The sequence below is a fragment of the Neomonachus schauinslandi genome, chromosome 6 (assembly GCF_002201575.2).
Source record: "Neomonachus schauinslandi chromosome 6, ASM220157v2, whole genome shotgun sequence".
Taxonomy (NCBI): domain Eukaryota; kingdom Metazoa; phylum Chordata; class Mammalia; order Carnivora; family Phocidae; genus Neomonachus; species Neomonachus schauinslandi.
This window is the reverse complement of record NC_058408.1, coordinates 32,106,714-32,128,715: the sequence shown is the minus strand read 5'-3', so window position 1 is coordinate 32,128,715 and position 22,002 is coordinate 32,106,714. Positions and strand designations below refer to the sequence as shown.

General features: G+C 38.7%; 1 protein-coding gene across 3 annotated transcripts in view; it reads left to right on the top strand.

Annotated features, from left to right (window-relative positions):
• Positions 1–699: 699 nt before the first annotated feature.
• CRB1 (crumbs cell polarity complex component 1) overlaps positions 700–22,002 on the top strand; it is a 150,881-nt gene continuing 129,578 nt past the window's right edge. For 2 of the 3 annotated variants that reach the window (XM_021682497.1, XM_021682495.1), the window contains exons 1-2: positions 700–1,273; positions 20,886–21,081. In XM_021682497.1, the coding sequence (XP_021538172.1) occupies positions 829–1,273; positions 20,886–21,081 (641 nt within the window). In that variant the 5' untranslated portion in view covers positions 700–828. The remainder of the gene's footprint in view (positions 1,274–20,885; positions 21,082–22,002) is intronic. The other variant, XM_021682496.1, reaches the window with a different exon arrangement.

Below are 22,002 nucleotides of genomic sequence, written 5' to 3'. Positions count from 1 at the left end.
GAAAAACAAATTCCATAAACTTTACTACATCTATTTCCTTGCAGAGGGATTTAATTTGTCATCTGTAAGATGTACATAATAACACTGTGTTGCTGTGAGGATTAGAAATAATATATGTGAAATACCTGGCAAGCCTGGTACAAAGAGTAGAGCTTCAACAAATAGTTGGTATTTTATTTTAATATTTTCATTTTTCTATGCTTTTTTTAAAGAACATAAATGGTAATTGTGATAAGGCAGTTATAAACCAAGTTATAACATTCACTTAAATATTAGTTTCAGTTAGACTATATTCAGAGACAATTTTGTTATCTCATTTCCCAGTATACTCCAAAATCCTCCATGAGAGAATGTGAATTTCAAAAATGTATGTGTATAGGACAATTTAACAGTTGCTTCAATTCACCCCATTGCTCAGTGGCACTTGGCCCTGAGAAAGGGAAGTGGAGAAGCAAAGAATCTCAAACCAGCTATTTTTGTTTCTTATTAGCAACTACATGAAAAGATTTGACAAATCATCATTAATGAAAAACCTCATCATTAGACATCATTTGATAAAGCGCATCAAAAGAATGCAACCAACTGTATTTCATTAATGAGTTTGAGATGGCATAGGAGCAGAAAGATCTTTAATTTTATCCTTAGCCATTTATTTGTAAACTTCATCTTGATATTTTTTATTTCCTTGTAGGTTCCTTTTGCAATAAAAATGACACCACGTGCCTCTCAAATTCTTGCCAAAACAATTCTACATGCAATGATTATTCAGAAGACAACAACTGCCATTGTTCAGACGTGGCCATTAATTTGGACAAAGACTGTGACAACATGAGAGATCCATGCTTCTCCAATCCCTGTCAAAGAAATGCCACTTGCGTGAACACCCCTGGAGGAAGGAGCTTTCTCTGCAAATGTCCTCCTGGTTTTAGTGGGACAACCTGTGAAACTGCTATTGTTTTCTGCGGCACAAACGCCTGCCAACACGGAGGTATCTGCCATCAGGACCCTGTTCACCCTGTCTGCATCTGCCCTGATGGATATGCTGGAAGGTTCTGTGAAAAGGATCTTGATGAGTGTGCTTCGAGCCCTTGCCACAATGGGGCCATGTGCCAGGATGGAATCAATGGCTATTTCTGCTTCTGTGTCCCAGGATATCAAGGCAGGCACTGTGACCTGGAAGTGGATGAGTGTGTCTCAGATCCCTGTAAGAATGAAGCTACATGCCTCAATGAGATAGGAAGATACACTTGTATTTGTCCCCACGATTATTCTGGTAAGTGTTATCACATTTGAAGACCAGAGGATGTATTTAGCTTTCCGTTTTTTTAATATGACAGAAGCAGAGGTGACTCTTTAGGTCTCATCCAATTGCTTATGAAAATGGTCTTGGCAGGAATTAATCACTAGATAGAAAGCTTCCTAAACCACTAAATCCACAGAGCCTAAATGTTTGCCAACTGTCACTGTTGTTGTTTTAAATGGAGCCTTTATATTATTTAAATCTTAGATTCCGTCTAGAATTAGTGGGCTCTATGGGGCCTCACTTTCCAGGTCAGGGCCCTTCAAGTTTCCTCATGAGAAGATGCCTTTTGTCTTAGCTAAAGTGTGCCTGCGAACGCCCAATGCCTGCCACTGCAGCCTCCTGGGAAGGAGAGACATGGAATGGACAGACCTTAGTGGGTTCCAAAGTGCAAGCAACAGACTAATGATAGCAAGGCTGATGGAGCATGGTAAATAAGATAAACCACAATTTTATTAATAAAGAAGTCACTTTTTAAAATAAAGAAGTCACTTTAATTTCTTGGAAATAGCAAATAGTAGTACCTCCTATCTATTCACCAAGTTTCTATTGACATGGTACTTTAGTACAGAGTAACAAGTTGACCATTCATTCACTAAAAGGGTACATGCTATTTATTATCCTCGTGCTCAGTGTCTATGCTCCCCATCCTCCTGAATCGGTTACCCAGTTAGATCATTTCTTCATGGGGCCCATCTTTCTTGCACTGTTTTACTCTTTGGATTCTCTACAGTAAGGGGGCAACTCATGTATTCTATGCTTTCTCACATTCATTCATTCATTCTAACCTGCTCACCACTTTCCTGTGCTTCCTGACTCACATCTATGTGACATTATTCACATTTTAATGCCACTTTTCCCTGATCTCTTGCCACTTTTGTAACCTCTTGTGGTATCTGGCTTTCAACTTACCTTCTGCTCTCAACCCTTTCACACTTACTTCTTTGTCTTGTCATTCTTTTCCCGAGTATGTTAAGCAACATAATTATTTGGAAAGTACCTCTCTTCAAAATTTATACCAGAACCCTCCAATATCATCTTGCTAATATTACACGTTCTGGAAATATCTCTTTTATAAAATAGCTATATCCCTAGTTGTTCTGACATGAAATTTGCTCCCTTTCCCTCAATCCTCACCAACAACCAATCACCAACAACCAATCTTCAACATCTATTTGGACAAGCAAGATGTCTTCCAAATTGAGCTCCTCCACTCTCTTACTGGTGCCTTGGCTCATGTCCTCATCATCTTGTGCATACTTACAATACAACCTCCTAAACCTCCAGCCTCTACCTTCTTCAAGTTGTTCTGAACAGTGCCTCTGAAATAATCCCTCTAAAATAGATCTGACTGTGCCATTCCTTCTGAAGAATCTTGAGAGCTTCCTACCACACAGAAAAATTTTAACTTCTCATTGAAAACCCCCTTACATATTAGTCATATCTCCACAACCCCTTCCACCAAAGTATTTCCTTTCCCTGAACTGTTTTCATTTTTTATTCAAGTGATTTGCCTCCCTCTGGGATGTCCTTCCTCAATTCAATTCTACTCTGTGAAGTTCTGTACTTTCAGTACTTTGTTCACCTCTCGCTTAACTCAAGAAGCATTTCGGATTTATCTGCTGAAATAATACTTCTAAGCTGCTATAGTAATTATTTATTACTTCCCTAGTGGTTTGCCCCTCCATTAAAGAACTCTGTCCTATTCTTCAGATATCTGTGTTTTTGTCTCCTCCCACTGAAGTATTAGTTCCTAAAGGACAGAAGTCATGTCTTATATTTATTCTTTAATTCATCAATATTTTGGGGGTATTTGTTATATGTCATTCATTGTATTATGAAGAGGCACTATTCCCAAGGTGCCCAGCATAGTGAATAATGGGTGCTTAATAAACTGTTTCTGAATTGTTCTAATTGCCTAAATTCTTCCATATATTTCTGGGCACCCTTTGTGGTAATGAACCTGAGGTAAACAGATATTAGAGTTTACCTTCTCCATGTATACATTATGATGGTAGAATGATGTGTTAGGATGAAAATTATTTTATTGGTTGCCTTTAATTACCAATACTAAGCTAAAAGTTATAAGGAACAGTGAAGGGGCTTATGAAATAGTACTTACACATGAAAATCTCCTTATTTATATGCCCAATCATCATGTCCATTGTTTAAAATCATCATGTCCATTGCTCTCAACAGCAATTCAATTTCAGTTTTTAAAATTTTTGAGTAAAAATAAGAAATAAATTTTTGTGGGGCTGGTGTGGGATTGCTTTTGTTTATAATGGACACATTATTTATTTATTTATTTATTTATTTATTTATATTTTACTTTTTTGTTTTTTTTATTATGTTAATCACCATACATTACATCATTAGTTTTTGATGTAGTGTTCCATGATTCATTGTTTGCGTGTAACACCCGGTGTTCCATTCAATACGTGCCCTCTTTAATACCCATCACCAGGCTAACCCATCATCCTACCCCCCTCCCCTCTAGAACCCTCAGTGTGTTTCTCAGAGTCCATAGTCTCTCATGGTTTGTCTCCCCCTTCATTTCTCCCTTCCTACTATCTTTTTTTTTTTTAACATATAATGTATTACTTGTTTCAGAGGTACAGGTCTGTGATTCAACAGTCTTACACAATTCACAGCACTCACCATAGCACATACCCTCCCCAATGTCTATCACCCAGCCACCCCATCCCTCCCACCCCCCACCATAATGGACACATTTAACAACCACTATGGTTTATTAAGATAGTATCTTCTATTTCCTGCTGGTAGTACAATATTGTGAATGGTGACTAAAAGAAACAGACATGACATCAGAGAAATGTTTCAGCCATTTTTGCTAGTGTTCTGAAATAGTCTTCTAATTGCAAAACACAGCTTGAAAAATGATGTTTTACAATGCATGTGTTTTTATTTTTTTACATTTCAATGAACTGGATTATAATGAATCCTTTCAGTGGTATAAATTTAGGCAAAAAAGATGTCAAGGGCATATTCCAAATGTAGTAAAGTACCTCCATAATAAGGTACTTTACTCTACAATGAATTAATTGATACTGTGGATATATCGTATCCCTGCTGGGCCGAATGAAAACCAATGTCTTTTTCTCACTATAACGTTAGCTCAAAGCCCACAGTGAGGACACTTCCCTTGCTCAAACCCTGGTATAATAGAGTTGTTCCCTATTTGACTATGTTCTTCTCTTGTTTTCTAAGAAATCAGCTAAATTTTATTTTTTAGCTCTGCTGACATAAATATAACTTGCTTACAGACAGAGTTTAAATGACACTCATCAGGCGGTAAGAATCATGTCTGTTATTAGCTAGTTAGGCTTATTTGGACACAAAGGTGCAATTTTAGGCTTGATCACCAATCTACACAAGTAAAATAGCCCACATTCTGGGAGCTCATCAGTGGTTCCCAGCCCTGACTAGACATTAGTCATTACCCAGAGAGATATGAAACAGAGATGCTCAAACTCCACCTTCAGAGAGTCAAATTTAATTGACGATTCTAAGGTGTAGCTAGGGCTGGGAGGCAGAAATCGGGTTTATGTGAACTTAATTTAGAAACTTTTCTTGCAATATCCCATCATCCGGACCCACAAGGAGGCTTGCTTACCTCAGTGCCATCCCCTGGCTACCATATTTGTGGTAATTAATGAGAAACCCAAAGAAAGTCTATAGGACCAAGGCCAATTAATGAGAAATCCAAAGAAGGTCGATAGGACCAAGGGAAAAGCCGGAGCTGGGAAGGGAAGAAAAAGACTATTAGTAATCAGCATGGACACTGAGATACTCTGGCTCAACCTAGACCTCCCAATGAATCCTGGAAGCTATTACAATAACCTAGCTGCTGTGTGCTACATCCAAATTTAGAGGCTCATAAAGAACCTAGCTTACAGGAAAAAGCCTGTGCTCCTCAGAGCAGCAAAGTAAGAAAATGTAATAAATTTTAAAAGAGAGAGAGGTAGGAGAGGAAAAAGAGCGGTAGCACATGGAGAGAGGGTTCACACTGCGGGAATCCTGCTCTGTGCACTCCGCTGGGCTTCCTAAGTGGTGATTCATGAACTACAGAAATAGGCTCAGAGAGAGCCACTGAAGATGCTGGTGAGAATATGCCAGGCATAAGCAAAAACTCCATTTTAAGCTGAAAATAAACAGCTGCAAACTTTTTTAATGAAAAGAATATTAGCCTTGAGCATGTGACTGCTTTGAGTTCAAGTTTATGCGATGCATCATTCTTTCACTGAGGTCTTTCTTAAAATTAGCAGATTGACGAATGAACGTTTTTCACACTAAGATGCCTGAAGTATGAGAAAAATGGGGCCAACAAGAGGGCAGGAAAAGGGCAATCAGATGCATGATGAAGCAAAACACTATAGGAAAAGATCTTATTTCTGCCACTATAAAATAGGTCTTTGGTATAAAAACAATCTTGTGGAAAATAAGAAAAAAAAACCCACTTCATCAAATTTACTTATTGACTGTAAGATGCATCTTTATTTCAGAAATGGAAACATATGAAAAAAATTCATTTTATAGTCAAGAAAATGTGTTAGCGTATGGATACTAGTTAGACTAGTTAGTGACTAGTTAGTTAGAAAGCCACTACAATACCAGGGGTAAGACATTAGGACCTGGCCTGGAAGACTGACTGTAGGGATGAAGGGGAAGGTAGGTGTAGGGCTCACTAAGAAGAAGACTCACTTGTCATTTATTAAAGCCAGAATATTCCCAAACTTAACTGTACCCAAGAAAAACTTGCAATCTCTAATATGCAAAATAAGAATGCATTAAAAGTTCAATTTCCATTTCCAACTTAATAAACTTATCTCTGTCAGTGGTTCTCAAAGTTTAGCATGCATCAGACTCACCCAGAGAGCTTATTAAAATAAAATTTCTGATTTAGTAGATTTCTGGTGGGGTCTGTGCATTGATAACAAGTTCCCATATGATACTGATGCTGATGCTGCTAGTGTGGGGACCACACTTCGAGAAACCACTGCTGTAGACAATTATGTGGATTTTCATGTGACAACACAAAGTAGTGTGTGTGTGTGTGTGTGTGTGTGTGTAGTATTTATTGATAGTAACAGTTCTGGATAAATGATATGAATAAAAATAAGTATCTGTTGAATTCATTCAGTTGTTACTTTTGTCAAAACACAAACACACTCATGTATGTATATATACTGAGCTAGGCATTATTATAGGTTTTGTAACTATAAGAATAAAGAAAAGTGATGAAAAAGTCCTCTTACAATCTAGAGGGAAGAGACAGACATGTATAAAATAAGTAATAAATAAAATATATAGTAGCTTAAGTGGTGATAAATACAGTGGAGAAAAGCAAAAGTAAAACAAAAAGGGGGAATTAGGAATTTAAGTTGAATGAACAGGGAAGGGCTTACTTAGAAGGCGACACATGAATAAAGTTCTACAGAGGTAAGGAAGGGAATGAGGCAAATGTCTTGTGGAAAGCATTCCAGGCAGAGGAACAGCAGATGCAAAGGCCCTGAGGTCAACGGTACTAGAATGTTTGAGAAGCAGCAATGAAGATGATGTGACTGGAGTGGAGTGAACAAGGAGAAAGAGACATAATAGGACTATTGGGGCTTGTGCACCATTAAGGACTTTGCCTTTTGCTCTTAATAAGATGGGAAGTTGTTGGATAGTTTTGAGCAGAGGACTGAAATGATATGACTTACATTTTAAGAAAATCACTCTCCTTGTTATGTTGACGATATACTGAAGTGGGTGGTTAAGGTAGAACGAGGTGCGCAGTAATACAATAATCCAAGTCAATGGACTATTATTAAATGGGAAAAAGCAAAAGAAAAGTACCAAGTTTTAACAACAACACCTTTTTTCCTCCTTTATAATTTAAGATAAGAATTAACACAGAAGGATCATGGATCATGCAAACAAAATGTGAGCATACCTTTCCTGACCTGCTGTCTATTGCCCTCTGGTGGGAGGTCTAGATTATGCAGGACAGGTCTATCCTTAGAATAGTTGAGGAAGTGTGGTTTTCCTTACTAGTTTATATCAACCCCATTGTCATATGGTCTTTCACATGCACACCTGAAATTTATTCTATCTCTCTGCATTACATGGTTACTCATTTATAATTTCCTATCAGACCTTCTTCCTTTAAAATTTTTTATGTTGGGGCGCCTGGGTGGCTCAGTCGTTAAGCGTCTGCCTTCGGCTCAGGTCATGATCCCAGGGTCCTGGGATCGAGCCCAACATCGGGCTCCCTGCTCAGTGGGGAGCCTGCTTCTCCCTCTCCCTCTGCCCCTCCCCCTGCTTGTGCTCTCTTGCTCTCAAATAAATAAATAAATATTTTAAAAAAACAAAATGGGAGGCTAAAAATTCATCTCTCATCATCAGTTCTAAACCTCACTCAGGGGGTGCCTGGGTGGCTCAGTCGGTTAAGCATTTGCCTTCGGCTCAGGTCATGATCCCAGGGTCCTGGGATCGAGCCCCGCATCGGGCTCCCTGCTTGACGGGAGACCTGCTTCTCCCTCTCCCACTCCCCCTGCTTGTGTTCCCTCTCTCCCTGTGTCTCTCTCTATCAAATAAATAAAAATCTTTAAAAAAAATTTTTTTTTATGTTCCTTTCTGTGCCTTCTCCAATAGTCCTCATCCATTCTGATGAATAAGACTAACAGGTATGATGTCACTAACTCTGACGCTGCCATTACAGTGGCATTTGTCAACAGCATAATTTGAATTTCAGTCAATGTGGAGATTTGAATCTAGGCTTAATGCTCCATCTTTTCTAAATATATTTTTGATCAACTACATCACTTTTCTAATATCATTTTTCTCTGACAGATCATCCAGATAATTTAATGGTCATGAACATAATTTGGGGAAATAAAAGTATTATATATTATAAAATCTAAGCTTATTTCATGAGAAAAATTGTTATTATCATTATGATTACCATCATTATGAAAGTTTTTTACTGATTACTGATTTACTGATTACTGATTTATTGATTAAAGTTTTTCCATAAACTTAATACATAAGTTAATACAAAGTTAATATATAAACCATTTAATAAACTTAAATAAATTTATTGGGAATAATTATTAATAGTCCATATTTACATAAAGATATGCAATATGTAAAACATGAGTTTAAAGAACATTTAAATATTGTTTCTATGAGCATCAACCAAAATACCTCACATTTCACTCACCATCTAATATATATGCCCATAGCAAATATCTTTCACACCCAAAAGGCAAGTAATGTATGCCAGCCAAAAAAGAATATATGAATTTCACAGGTTGTATCTTCATGTTCAAAGGAAAACGACTGTTTTTCTGTATGCTCTTAACTATGAAATTGATCATTTTTTTGTAGTGTCATATAAAAAAACTAAACCTTGTTCAGGCTTTTGCTCAGAACGGGAGTCCTGTGAAATACTTTTATGAAGAAATGAAGTTGCTGGCTTTGGCAAATGTTTGTTGAATGAGTAAACAAAATAACACATGTTATTCACTCGGCAATTATTTATGATATACTTGCATGGCACTGGACATTGTGCCAGACCGTGGAGACATAAGGATGACTACGACAAAATTTATGCCTGACAAATACAGTTTATTCTGGGAGGAGGCGTGCAAACAAAACTCACAGTCTCTCTCTGAACAGAATGCTGAGGAAACACAAAGAAAGGAGCCGATGTGGGCGCCTGGGTGGCTCAGTTGGTTAAGCAACTGCCTTCGGCTCAGGTCATGATCCTGGAGTCCCAGGATCGAGTCCCGCATCGGGCTCCCTGCTCGGCAGGGAGTCTGCTTCTCCCTCTGACCCTCCCCCCTCTCATGTACTCTCTCTCATTCTCGCTCTCTCAAATGAATAAATAAATCTTTAAAAAAAAAAAAAAAGAAAGGAGCCGATGACACTGCTTAGGGTCAGGAAGATCTTCATAGATCAAGTGGCCTATGAGCAGAGCAAAAACGCATTTCTTTCAGGATGTTGAACTGAAACTTATGTCCTCTGACATTTGTTAGTATTATTATTGTATGAGTAATAATGAGCTGAATAGCAAGGGGGGAAGGACTGTAGAGGTTTTAGAAAGGGGTGAATGTCAGGGCGCCTGGGTGACTCAGCTAAGCGTCTGCCTTCAGCTCAGGTCATGATCTCAGGGTCCTGGGATCAAGCCCCAAGTTGGGCTCTCTGTTCAGCAGGGAGTCTGCTTCTCCCTCTCCCTCTGCCTGCTGTTCCCCCTGCTTGTGCTTGCTCTCTGTCAAATAAAATCTTAAAAAAAAAAGGGGGGTGGATATCTCTTCTGTCATCTTTGCTTTGACACCTGGTTTGTGGTTTAGCTAGCAGATGTGAATGGCATGCTCCATTTTAAACTCTGAGTACTCCTAGTGACTTCCCAGCTATCAGCAGGGTGTGTATGCAGGTCTGAGTGAGGAGGGGATGAGCTAAAAAATATGCAGTAATATGAAGCATGGGTGGAATGGGAAGACTGCGGAATTTGAAAGCAGAAGACAGGGCTTCCAGTCCCACCTTTGGTGTGTTCTAGTGGTTTCTAGTGGTTTGACACTGATAAATAGTTCTAAGCTTCTGCGTCCTCATTCTAACATACATACATAACTCTCAGGGTCATGGTGACAATGAAATGACTTGCTGAAAGTTTTTCTTTGAACTATAAGAAGCCACAAAAATGCTGGTTGTCACTAATTTAATATCTTCAAATGTTGCTGCTAGCATTTAACAATATTTACCCATACTTTTTACAGGTATCCTATTCTTATACTGAATTGCTTTCTTTTTTGAATATATTAGAAGCATACTCAGGGATAAATTAACTGAGGTCATAATCTCTGCGCTCTATTTATAAGTTTAAACTGGAAAATTATGATATGTGAAGGCAAGAATTTATTGTCTGAAGCTGCCATATCATAAAACAAAGGATTTAGGAATGTATTAGTATTATAACATTTCAAATATTCAGGAATAACAATTCTCCTAATGAAGAAAAACACAAGAAAGATATTTGTTATGATTAAAACATTATAATTACGTGTGAAATGTATAACATTGGCATATTTAGCATAAAATGCAAATATTACAATTTTCCCATTATCTTCCCAAGAAACTCACAAAATTAAGCAAGATAGAAACCATTTATAAAAGTAGAGTGTTTTACAAACATAGCATCTTGGAGACTTGGAAATGGGTTACTCCGAATTAAACTTCATATATATTTTACCAGTTTTATATATTAAAAATATACATACACATACATATTAAATATAGGCAGTAGATTGAGGAAGTCATGCATGTTAATTAGGAATATAATATTTTAAAATCAAATAACGCCTTCATAAATGTTACGATATTTATGATAGGAGTAAAGTGGGAGGAAGAGACTTTGAGAAGAAGGAAGGAAGGGTGAGTTTGTTAGTGCTAGGAGAAGCAGTAGGGCGTGGGGAACTAGAATATTTAATATTTCCACAGACAACCGTACCCCTGAAAGTATCATTAGATTCAAGAAAGCACAAGAATCCCCTCCCTTTTCTCTGCTTAGGGCTGACCAACAGGAGCCAGTCTTCCTATCCCTAGAACTAGTTCTAGCCTCCATGATTTTTCTAGAAAGATGAGAATACTGCAGTAGCGTCAAGAACATTCTTCAACCCGCACCGACGGTAGGAGGAGAAGACGGGAGGACAAATAATGAGGATTAAGAAAACCAGCACAATTCAAATTTTTTAAGATTGAAAGCTGAGGTTATTCCAGTTATGTCTCTCTGTGAAAGCAAATCCTGTAGAAACGAAAAAGATTTCCATATCTATAATGACAAAATAATAAAATCAGTTCATAAAGAAAACAGTACATACTGCGCACGAGCGTGTCTTGCCATTAACAGTACCCAGAGACTGGGGAGAGTTCGAGGGTCGTGGAGACACAAGGCAACCCCCCAATTGCAGGCCCCACCATACCCAATGGCGCCTATTTCCCCAAAGGCAGGCGTGCGGGGACCTGACTGCCTGGCCGGGCGGGGCGCACGGGCCTGGGGAGCCCTGGACGCCGGCGTGGTGGCTGCGGTCTCTGGGCCCGGAGAGCTAACTGCGCATGCGGGACTCGCTCCGCGCTCCGGAGCAAGCGGGAGTCCAGCCCATCCCAGTTTCTGTTCTGGGCCAGGACCGGTTCAGGGGAGGCCAGTCCCTATTCTGGGCTTTGGGGGAAGGGCAGGCATCTGGCCACGTTCAGGCCTGCACCTACAGAAAGGACCCTGACATCCAGGAGCCAGTTATGTGAGGAACTCTGAAGCCTTGCTTCGTGGCACCTGGATGCCCTGGAATAAAAGACATCTGGGATCCGTTGTTCTTGGAGAGGCCTGGGTCCGTATCAGGCAGCACGTTCAGATGGGGACTGTCGCCAATTTGCGGCCACCGCCTCAGAGTGATTCACAGGGTTGGGGCACCCCTGCACCCAAGAGGATATGCAGGTGGTTGGCGCCAGACCCTAGCTCCACAGTCCTGGAGGAGTACTAGCTGCTCAAGACTTGCTGAAGGGGTATGTACTGGGCTTGCCCAGGGTGCGGTTCAGGGAAGTCCGGGATCTGGAAGCCGCCCTGGGTCTGCAAAGGCCAGGTCACTGGAGGGGGCTCTTACAGTAAATAAGCATCTGCCTAATTCCAAGTCACAAACAACCCAATGTTGACTATTCCCCTTGAAGGCGGTTCTGGGGGAATTTGACCGTCTTGCCAGGGCCAGGTGGGGCAGGCTTGCCTGGGGATCTTCCATCTGGAGACACCAGGGAGTCCTAGTACCTGGAGAGGACTGGCTGCTGGGATCTTGGTGCCGGAGAGCTCACTGGACATACTGGTCTGGCACAGTTCTCAGGAGTAAGCAGGAATCTGGTCCAGCTCCGGTCCCTAAACCAGGCGAGGACCGGTTCAGGAGAGGCTGGGTCCCTATGGTGTTCTATGTGGGAAACCAGGCGTCTGCACACGTCTAAGGCGCATCTTCACAAAGGGACCCTATCACCCCAAACCAGATATCTTGGGAATTCTGAAGCCTTGCTGGGAGGGACCAGGGTGCCATGGAATGAGAGACATCTGGGATCCCTGGTTTCTGGAGAGGCCTGGGTCCCCATCAGGCAGCACGTCCAAATGGGCAGTGACTGTTGCCATCTTTGTAGCCATAGTATCAAATTGTATTGTGGGGGAGGGGCCCCCTCCACCCACGAGGCTATCCAGAGTGTGAGGCTGGGCCGTAGACCTCAGGCCTGAAGGGCTCCAGATGCCCAAGGCCTGGAGAGAAGACCATACTGCACATGCTGTGCAGTACAGTTCCGGGTAGCCAGAGATTGCAGTAGGACCCCAGTTGAGAGATGCCAGTTCCCTGGAGTGGGAGTTTAGGGAACAAACATGGAATTCCATCCCTAACCTAGCTATAGGCACCTGTTCCCCTGAAGGCAATCTAATGGGAATATGACTGCCTTCCTTGGCTAGGTGGGTAGGCTGACATGGGGATCATCCAATGAGAGGCCAGGGAGCCCTGGTCCATGGGTAGAGAGAGGCCAGGTCACTGGAGTGGACTCTTGTGATAATAATAAAATATTAATAATACCAATAAAAATAATAATAAACTACAGTAAGCAAATGCTATAAAATAATATAAAATATAAACCAATTTTCATATTTCATCAGAATTAATCACTGATAGTTACCTTGATTTCATCTACATCAAGAGAGGAAAAATCTACAACTAATATATAACACAACACCAAGACACTATTGATTATGAAGTGCATCATAATTCTTAGATTTAAACCTATGACAGAGAAAAGAGCAGTCTTTAAATTGATAAAATTCAGTCATCTTTCAGAGATGAATCCTAGGCTTATAAAGTCTACTTTAAGTGACTATTTTGTAAAAGATATTTGTTACTTTTTGGTGTCCTTAGAAAAGGTGTATCTAAATGCACAAGCTAGAAATCTTACTGGGTAAAAACTCAAAGATGGTCCCACTGAAAATAAAAAATCTGCCTTTAATCTTTCATAGTATCTTGCTAATCAATATTATGCTTGTTTTACACTATTAATCAGAGCATGAAGTCATCAGCCTCTTTACTCTAGGATGTTAAAAATATAGCTATGATATAGAGGAGGAAAAGGTAGTATAAATCTAGAGCTATAATGGTAAGTGGTGCTAGAGTACCTCTTTGCAGTGATACTTGGTTCAGACTTGCACTGATAAGTGTTGTAATAAATACACCATGCATCATTCTTTAAAGAACCCAGGAATAGTGTATATAATTCTTATTCGAAAGCAAATATTATGCATAGAGGCCTGTTAGATATTAAATATATTGAGCGGACTCCGAAACTTAGGATGATAACTAAAAGCTAGAGTATAATTATTTCCAAAGCATGGGCTCTGCAGATAATGAGAAAGGTGTTTAGAGTGGTCTGTCAATGACATTGTGCATTCTCTCCCCACTGTAATGAGTGATAAGCACATCAGTGACAAGACCTGCTCCAGGCTGATAACATACGATGTGCGCTATCTTGTGGCACAGAATGTTAACATTGATCTTTAATTGCTGAAAGATGCATATTGAGGTGCAAAATCTCTAAATTCTGGTCAGAAGTTTAAGGCACAATCATTCAGAAACAATGTTTCGTTTTAAACACTTGCCAAAGCCATAAATTTACCTTTATGGCTTTTGATTTAGAGTGGGCCCAGGCTCGCAGAAGCATGAGGACCTCCATCCTGGCAGACCAGATTGCCTTCTGAGACAGATGATGGATTAATCCATAGCTATGACTGGATCATTCATTCAAAATTCATTGAGCATTTTCCTTTTTTTTTTTTTTGAGCATTTTTTATATTCAAGAATATGTGCTAAATGCTGTAGATCTCAGTGTTAAAAGACAAAAAATCACATTGATTGTTTTGTAGATAAAATGAACAAATAAATATTTGTGGTAAAATGTAATACATACTTTTATATTACAGGGGATTATAAGAGAACTGTGGAGTGGAACCTAAGGCAGATATAAGTAGTTAAGTATAGTGTCCCGCATCATGTGATACTCAAACTCAGTTTTTCAGAACGAATTAGAATTAACTGGGGGGAAGTGGGAATGAGGAGTGGGACATGGCAAGCAGGGGGAAGCCCTATGTGCAGCCCAAAGACATGAGGTGGTACCAATCAAGTCCACAGCTTTTTGAATCTTCTACCACATTCGAAGGCTTTATCCTGGAGACAAGAGGAGCTATTTATAAATTTTGCACAGACAATGATACAATCAAATTTGTATTTTATAATGATCACTCTCAGAAATGTAGAGAATGACTTGAAAGAGAGACGTCAGTAGCAGTAAGACAAGAAGAGAGATGGTGAGCCTCTGAATAAGGTTGGAGCAATGGGGATGGCCCTTAGGATCCATTTCCGTGGGGGAAATGGCAGGATTTGGTGACTAATTGGAATGTGAGAAATAAAAACAAGATGATGATAACTCCTAGAAATCTGGCTTGGGTGATTTAGAGATAATCCCATTCACTGAGACGTTTGGAAGGGGTAGGGGCGTAGGGGATCAGTGAGGGTGGATTGAGGAGAGTTTATATTTGGAATTGTAGAATGATGTCTGTTGGAATAGTTGGAGAAGACATCCTATGATAGTTGGAATCAGAAGAGTAATGTGGCCTAGAGTTACAGACTGCTAATGTATAGCTTATGTGAAGATATCACAGGAAAAACTTCCTGATACTCATTAGCATGGTCACCTGCTTCTAGATCCATAGTCTTTTCTTAAACACAAGTTAAGTAAACACAACACTTTAATCTTTTCCAAAGTGCCTTTAATTCCTTCGCCTTTGCTGGAATTTGGCATTTATCTGATGAAACCACTTTCTATGCAACCCTCCTTAAAGATTTTTTTTTTTTTTTCTCGATTCTCAAGGCCAGGAGAGAAGGTTAGCTTTCTCTAACTAACCCCCCTACTCCTGAAAGACCACTGGTTCATCATTCACTTACCGCTTACACTACTCTTTTCTTTTCTTCACAAGCCATTATTTCCTAACCTCCAGGATACTCCCAGTATTCTCAATAACTTCTGCTCTTTCCCAGTCAACTTCTTCACATTTGGTTCAGTTCAGCAAAATGTGCTAAACACCTGTCACGGGGCAGGTGTTTGCTAGACACTGAGGATATAGATCCTTGAAGAACATAAAGCACTGGGCTGTGATGTAGCCTCATGGCTAATATTCAGACTGCCTGTAATCTAATCCCGGCTCTAGCACTTTCTAGCCTTTTGGTCTGCATCAGGTTTCTTAACTTCTCTGTGCCTCAGTTTCATAACACCTCATGGATAATTTTTTGAAGATCAAACAAAATCAAATAATGTACATAAAATGCTTAGCACAATACCTGATGTGAAATAAGCTCTTGATGAGTCTCAGCTATTACTATTGATAATAAGGAAGGATCCTTGTCCTTAAAGCAGTTATTGGAGATAAGGAAGTAACAAATAATAAAATATAATGCTGTAAATGCTATGAAAACACAAGAGGGTGGAACCAGTAAGGAAACCAGGGAATATACTTCATTGAGGATGCGGCATTTAACATAAGTCTTAAAGGATGACTTCATCAGATGGACAAGTAAGAAAAAACCTTCGAGAGAGAGAATCAGTGTGTCCAAACTCTTGGAGGTAGGGGTATATGGTGGGTTTGAGAGAAAGAAAATGATCTGATACGACTGGCATATAGAATGATGATAGCGTTGTGATATGAAACCAGAGGTATTACCAAGGTGTTTAGATGTCAAAATGAGAAGTTTTCACTTTATCCAAATCCACTTAGGAGCTATTGCAGAATTTTATGGACCATACTTTTCGCATTTCTTGAGCTTCCTATTTTCAGTGACCTGCATCTCTATTCTACTACAGCCATACACTGATGCAGTTTCAAGTTGGACTCTCTCATCGTCCCAAACTGCTTTCCCGCCAAAGTCCTCACCACAACCAGAGCTTCCAGTGTCCTTGCTTCTGTTGAATTCTTACCTCATCTTTAGCAGAGTATCAACCACCTGGCTTCTCTATACTCATCCTGTCCGAAGCTTCTTCTCTATCTTGATATCTCCTTACGAGCCTGGACTTTGTAGAGAGTAGAGCTATTCTACTGATGTGCCTGAATTGTTCTCTGAACCTTCTTGTTCTTGACTTGCAATTATTTCCTTGCAGATTTCCAGTTCTGGAGAGCCCCTCATTGTCTACTCTTTTCTCGTAATTTAAAGTCAATTAATCTACCTCAGATATTTACTACCTAATTTGGGCTATATATTTACTATTGCTCACTAGCTACTTATATGTCCATTGTAGCCCTTTTTTAAAAATCATATTTAGTATAGTGGCTGCTCCAAATTTGTCCAGTCTCTAGCTCTTATACTCATAGTATGCCATCTATATTTGTTTTAGTGAAATTGGAAGCTATTCCAAATTCCCTTCCAGGAATATGTTTGCTTCCAAAGACTTTTCAAAAAAAACTTTTTTTATCCTATCTACCCTGAGGAATTGAAGAAGGAATAGGAAAGAACAAATAGATTGTAGGTAATACCTACCATTCACTGAGCATTTACTATAATCCAACCTTGGTGTTAGCAATGGCAGAGCAGAGCTAATCCTGAGTCATCTGTCTACAAAATTCATGTTCTCTCTACTCTTCCATGATGAATGGCAAAGGAAAAGGGGAAGAAGGAAAATAATAATAGCAGGTACAGTTTTTATAATTTCCTAACTCAGCATGATACAAAAATACTTGTTGGACTCATTTGAGAAAGCATTTGTTTGCCTTGCATGCTTCAATAAGCATTCTCTATAAAACCATCTAATTTCCATCTACCCAGGTCCTACACAGTTTTCTCTGCTCTATCATTATGTACTATGGTGGCTTGGAAATTATGTGTGTCCTGATGTCTTTCCAAAGTTCTTTAAAGGAAGTGGAAACAACTTCTCTCCTGGGATCCCAACACTTATCTGGGGTGGTATCAAATTCCCAACTCACCAAGGGTGAGGCTGAAGAGTCTGGGACTTCTGCTTCTCCTTCATTTTTGGTACATCTTTCACTTTCTGCTTGTCTCTCACCTGAGGTAGACCAAAAACTGAGCAGTTCTGCTTATTTGAATATTCTACTCAAATCTTTCTTATCTCGGGTCTGTGTATCAATCAGGTTTTGATCAGGAAAAAAAGAACTCATTCTATGTATATCAGTTATAAAAAGCTTAAATGGGAATTAAGGGCTTATACACGGAAAGGCTCCATAATTTGTGGGTTCTGCTGCAAAATAAAAAATGTGGGGCCCCTTGTTCAAAAATTATTAAGAATTTCAAGATGGTGACAGAAAAACAAACCAAGCAGGAGTCTGTTAGGATTTAATTTTGACCTCTCCCAACACACAAATTCCTCTGTTGAAGTTCTAGACCCTATGTCGAAGTACCTCAGACTGTGACCTTATTTGAAAACAGGGTTGTTGCAGATACTACTTAAATAATTGGCTGTGAGAAACTTTCTGAACTTCTTTTGACAGTTAATGCAAATTGAGTAGTTAGAGTGAAACTACCCCTTACTGTCAGGAATTAATGATCTGACACCTTAGGTCATCTATATTTATGTAGGGATGCCTTTGTGGATATTGACACAGTATTCGTTATACTGAGTTACCAAAGCTAATGATGTCAGTGGATTTTTTTTTTCCTGTCCTATACTTTCTTCTTTTGGTGCAGAGTTCTCCTTGCCCTGTATTTTTTTTTTAATATACCCTTTCTATTTTCTTGTTTCATACTATTAACTATTAATGAATTCCAACAGATTGGTTTGGTTCCTGGGTGGATTTTTGGGAAAGAACTCTACAATTATGAATTTTCTATTTCTTAGACAATCAACCACAGAAATACTACTCACTGTGACTCTATTCAATTTCTATTACCACATATAGTTATAATAACATGGTGCTGTACTTACTAACACTAGGCATAAAATGAGTGTTTCCAGATAGAATGGACCACACAGTTCAGGTATATTTTTGAAGGTTGATTACTTGTATATTTAATGGATGTAAGCATGTGACTGACAGTAAGTATCCAAATGAAAAATGCAAATCATAGTTAGTTATCCAGATGTTTTATCTATGAAGCCAGCATCTGGAAATACAAAGACATCTGGATGACTGACTATACTTACCACATTTCATCTGGCTATTTTGGCATCAAGCAGACATTGACCCAGTCATTTTTGTCTGTATCAGCAGCAGTGATAAGCTGCAATAAAAATCATATAGGTAAGTAATATCAAGTAGTACAAATAAATTACCCCAAAGTAACTAGCTGAATTGAAATTGTATCTAAACTATGAAACACATCAGGATCACTTTAAAGCTAAAGTAGTTGACCTACAACATGTAAATGGAGCTTCAGAATTTAAAATAATGGTTTATAATGTATTTCTTAAGCACTAGGAAGTAATCTGGGTGTATATCAGATGAATATATGAATTTTGAGTTAAAAAATAAAATTTAGAAAAGCTTTAACAAGTTCTAAACCACTGATTTGGCTTGATATGTTAATATTTTCCAGCAAATATAGATGACTAAAATACCAAAGGACATAGTCTAATATCACATGGGCAAAGGCACTATGGACAACTGGATTGACAAGAACGGGAATATGTAGTGATAGGAATTGCACAAAGGCAGTCATTGACGAGCATGGGACACATGCAAGAATGCATGTGAAATCACCATGCCTTGACTCTGCATATGGCAGGTGTTGAGTAAGTGCCAGTTGCCCTCTGCTCAGAGAGCACTATGGGAACCTATAATGACCAAACATTCCTAGGTGGACACAGTTCACTCTGCTTAAAGTTGTGATTGATCATTGTCATTTCAGGGGAGGTAATTTTGTACCTTATAATTACCGAAGACTGACCCATTACCATTTGAATTGCTATATATGTTACAAAATAATTATAAGAAAAAATATTTTAAAGAACTTATGGTTTTTGCCTTACACACAATCTTGGAAAATAGAGATCTCTATTATCATATTATTTTGCATGGCAGAAATAGAGATACTAAAATATTACTGAAAAGCCATTTCAGAGGGAGAATGAGAACCATAGGTCTTCTGCTAGCCAGTTCAGCGTTTTTTCCCTTCACCTTACTAATGCCAACTAAAACGGATATGATTGATCTCATTCCCAGACTGGGTAAGAAATAGCCAGGCCTCAAATACTGCAAGCCATTTACCATGCAACAAATACTGTTCCACAGCTTTCTATTTTTATTGATGTAAAACTTAATTTTTAAGTTTTTTTCTTATCAAAAAACAATCAAATTTAATATGCTGGCCTCCCTTTTCAACTTAGATATTTATGGAATCTAGTCACAGTTGTAAATGGTCAGCAGTGTTAGAATATTCTACCGCTTTTTCTGTCAGGAAAGGCGGCACATAAACTACTAACAACTTCTGAGTCCTTTGAAAATCCTTCAATATCATTTTAATACATAATTTATTATCCTGGCTTACAGGCATAGAAATAAAGATATGTAAATATAGATATTCCCCCTTTTGTGTCTTTTAAAACGTATGCAAATTGGATTATTGTATATCAGATATTATTTTGATAGATTCAGTAGGGTAATTTGTCTCCATGTGACTACTTTTGTTAACCTTAAACTTCTTTTGCTTACTCAATAATCTTCACTTACTATTTTGAGGGGAATAAATACAGATTTTTTTTATGTAACATTACCTTAAAATGAAGTAGCTCCTAAAAATGCCACTAATTATATTAAGTTTAAATCACAAACTGATTTCCTAATTAAAAGTAGTATTTTACAGCACTAAAGAAAATTTAAATTAAAAAAAAAGTCTATGCAGAAAGAGCACTTAAGGAAATAATTGCGCATTGTATTTGAACAATAAATGTAAAAGGAACAAGTATTGTTTTTTTTTCTCCTCTAGCAACATTTAATATGTTCCACCTACTATCATAAGCACATTGTAATTTTAATAATAATCCTGTGAGGTAATTACAAGTATTGGTCCCATTTTTCAAGTGCAGAAACTGAGATATGGAAAGGTTAAGGAATTGCCCGAGGTCACATGGCTAAGTGGCTGTGCCAAGATCCCAACCGAGCTCATTTGGCTTTGGAGTTTGAGCTGTTACCCACTTCTCTATATGATGCCGGACTAACTGTTTAAAAATAATTTAAAAACATTGACCAGTCCCTTTTAACCTTCCAACAAAAGTGCAGCTAACAATAACTTGTTCTAAAAATGACTTGTTTCAACAGACTAAAAAGCCACAAGCTGTTGTACGCAACAGTTCTTTGTAAGGAACAGCTGCTCTGCATTGTGCAGCTTCCCACAAGCATGCCAGAAAGTTAGTATCAATTACAGTTAAGGAGGAAAATTATTTTGGGTAACATAACATTTGACAAGAGCTTTGGTAAATAAAGCACTGGCAAAGACCTAAAATACGAATGCTGTGCTAAAACTTTTCCTTTTTTCTGTGCTGACTCTCTTAAAAGGTGTGAACTGTGAAATGGAAGTTGATGAATGTGGGTCCCAGCCCTGCCGAAATGGTGCAACTTGTCGGGATGCTCTGGGGGCTTATTTCTGTGACTGTCCCCCTGGATTCGTAGGTGATCACTGTGAACTCAATAGTGATGAATGCGCCAGCCAGCCGTGCCTCCATGGAGGGCTGTGTGTAGATGAGCACAGCAGGTACGTTTTCTCCTATGTTTGGGTGGTTGGCTTGGAGAGAACTCACAGACCAACAGCTATTGTACCATTCTGGGGAATTTGGAGAGCTCATGTCTTTAGCTTAAAATGTTCATGTTGCTTTACACTTTAAGTGACAACAAGTAGTAACATTCAGATATTATTTAGAAATGCATCCTTCGGAGGTCACTTGTCCCAAGAGTGAAGATTTTCTGAGTCACTCTTGTAATCGTTTAGAACTTTATGTTACAGAAAAGTACCAGCTTTTCAATTCCATGAAATAAACCTGTTGTAGATAGGGACAGTGCAAAAACAAAGCTAGAGATAATTCTATACGTAAATATTAGGTTGTATTTACATAATAACAAGCATATGAATCAAGTGGTGAAAAATACATCCTTTAGGAATTTTATATAAACAGTGTTGGAAAGGCAGTGATATTAAATTCATTAGATCTTGAATTTTCAGGTTTTCGGGGAACTGGGTGAATACTTTTGAAAGAGTAGAATGGCAAGAAGTAGCCATGTGGTTCTGCTCCAAAGGAGATTCTACCATTGGCTTTTCAGTAAAACAATAAACAGACAAATAAATAAATAACACCTTAATATGATATATATAATAAATTTAGCTTATGGTAGCTGAATTCATATAAAATATTTTATAGACCTTTCTGATACCTATTTTTTTTAAATAGGCTCCACATCCAGCATGGAGCCCAACATGGTGCTTGAACTCATGACCCTGAGATCATGACCTGAGCTGAGATCAAGAGTCAGAGGCTTAACCAACTGAGCCACCCAGATGCCCCTGATACCTATTTTAACCACAAATATTGAGTTATCAAATGCATAACGATTTGAACAGCATTACTACTTAATGTCTTATTGGGTCCTTCAACAGCTCAGTGGAAGGCAAGGTGAGCAT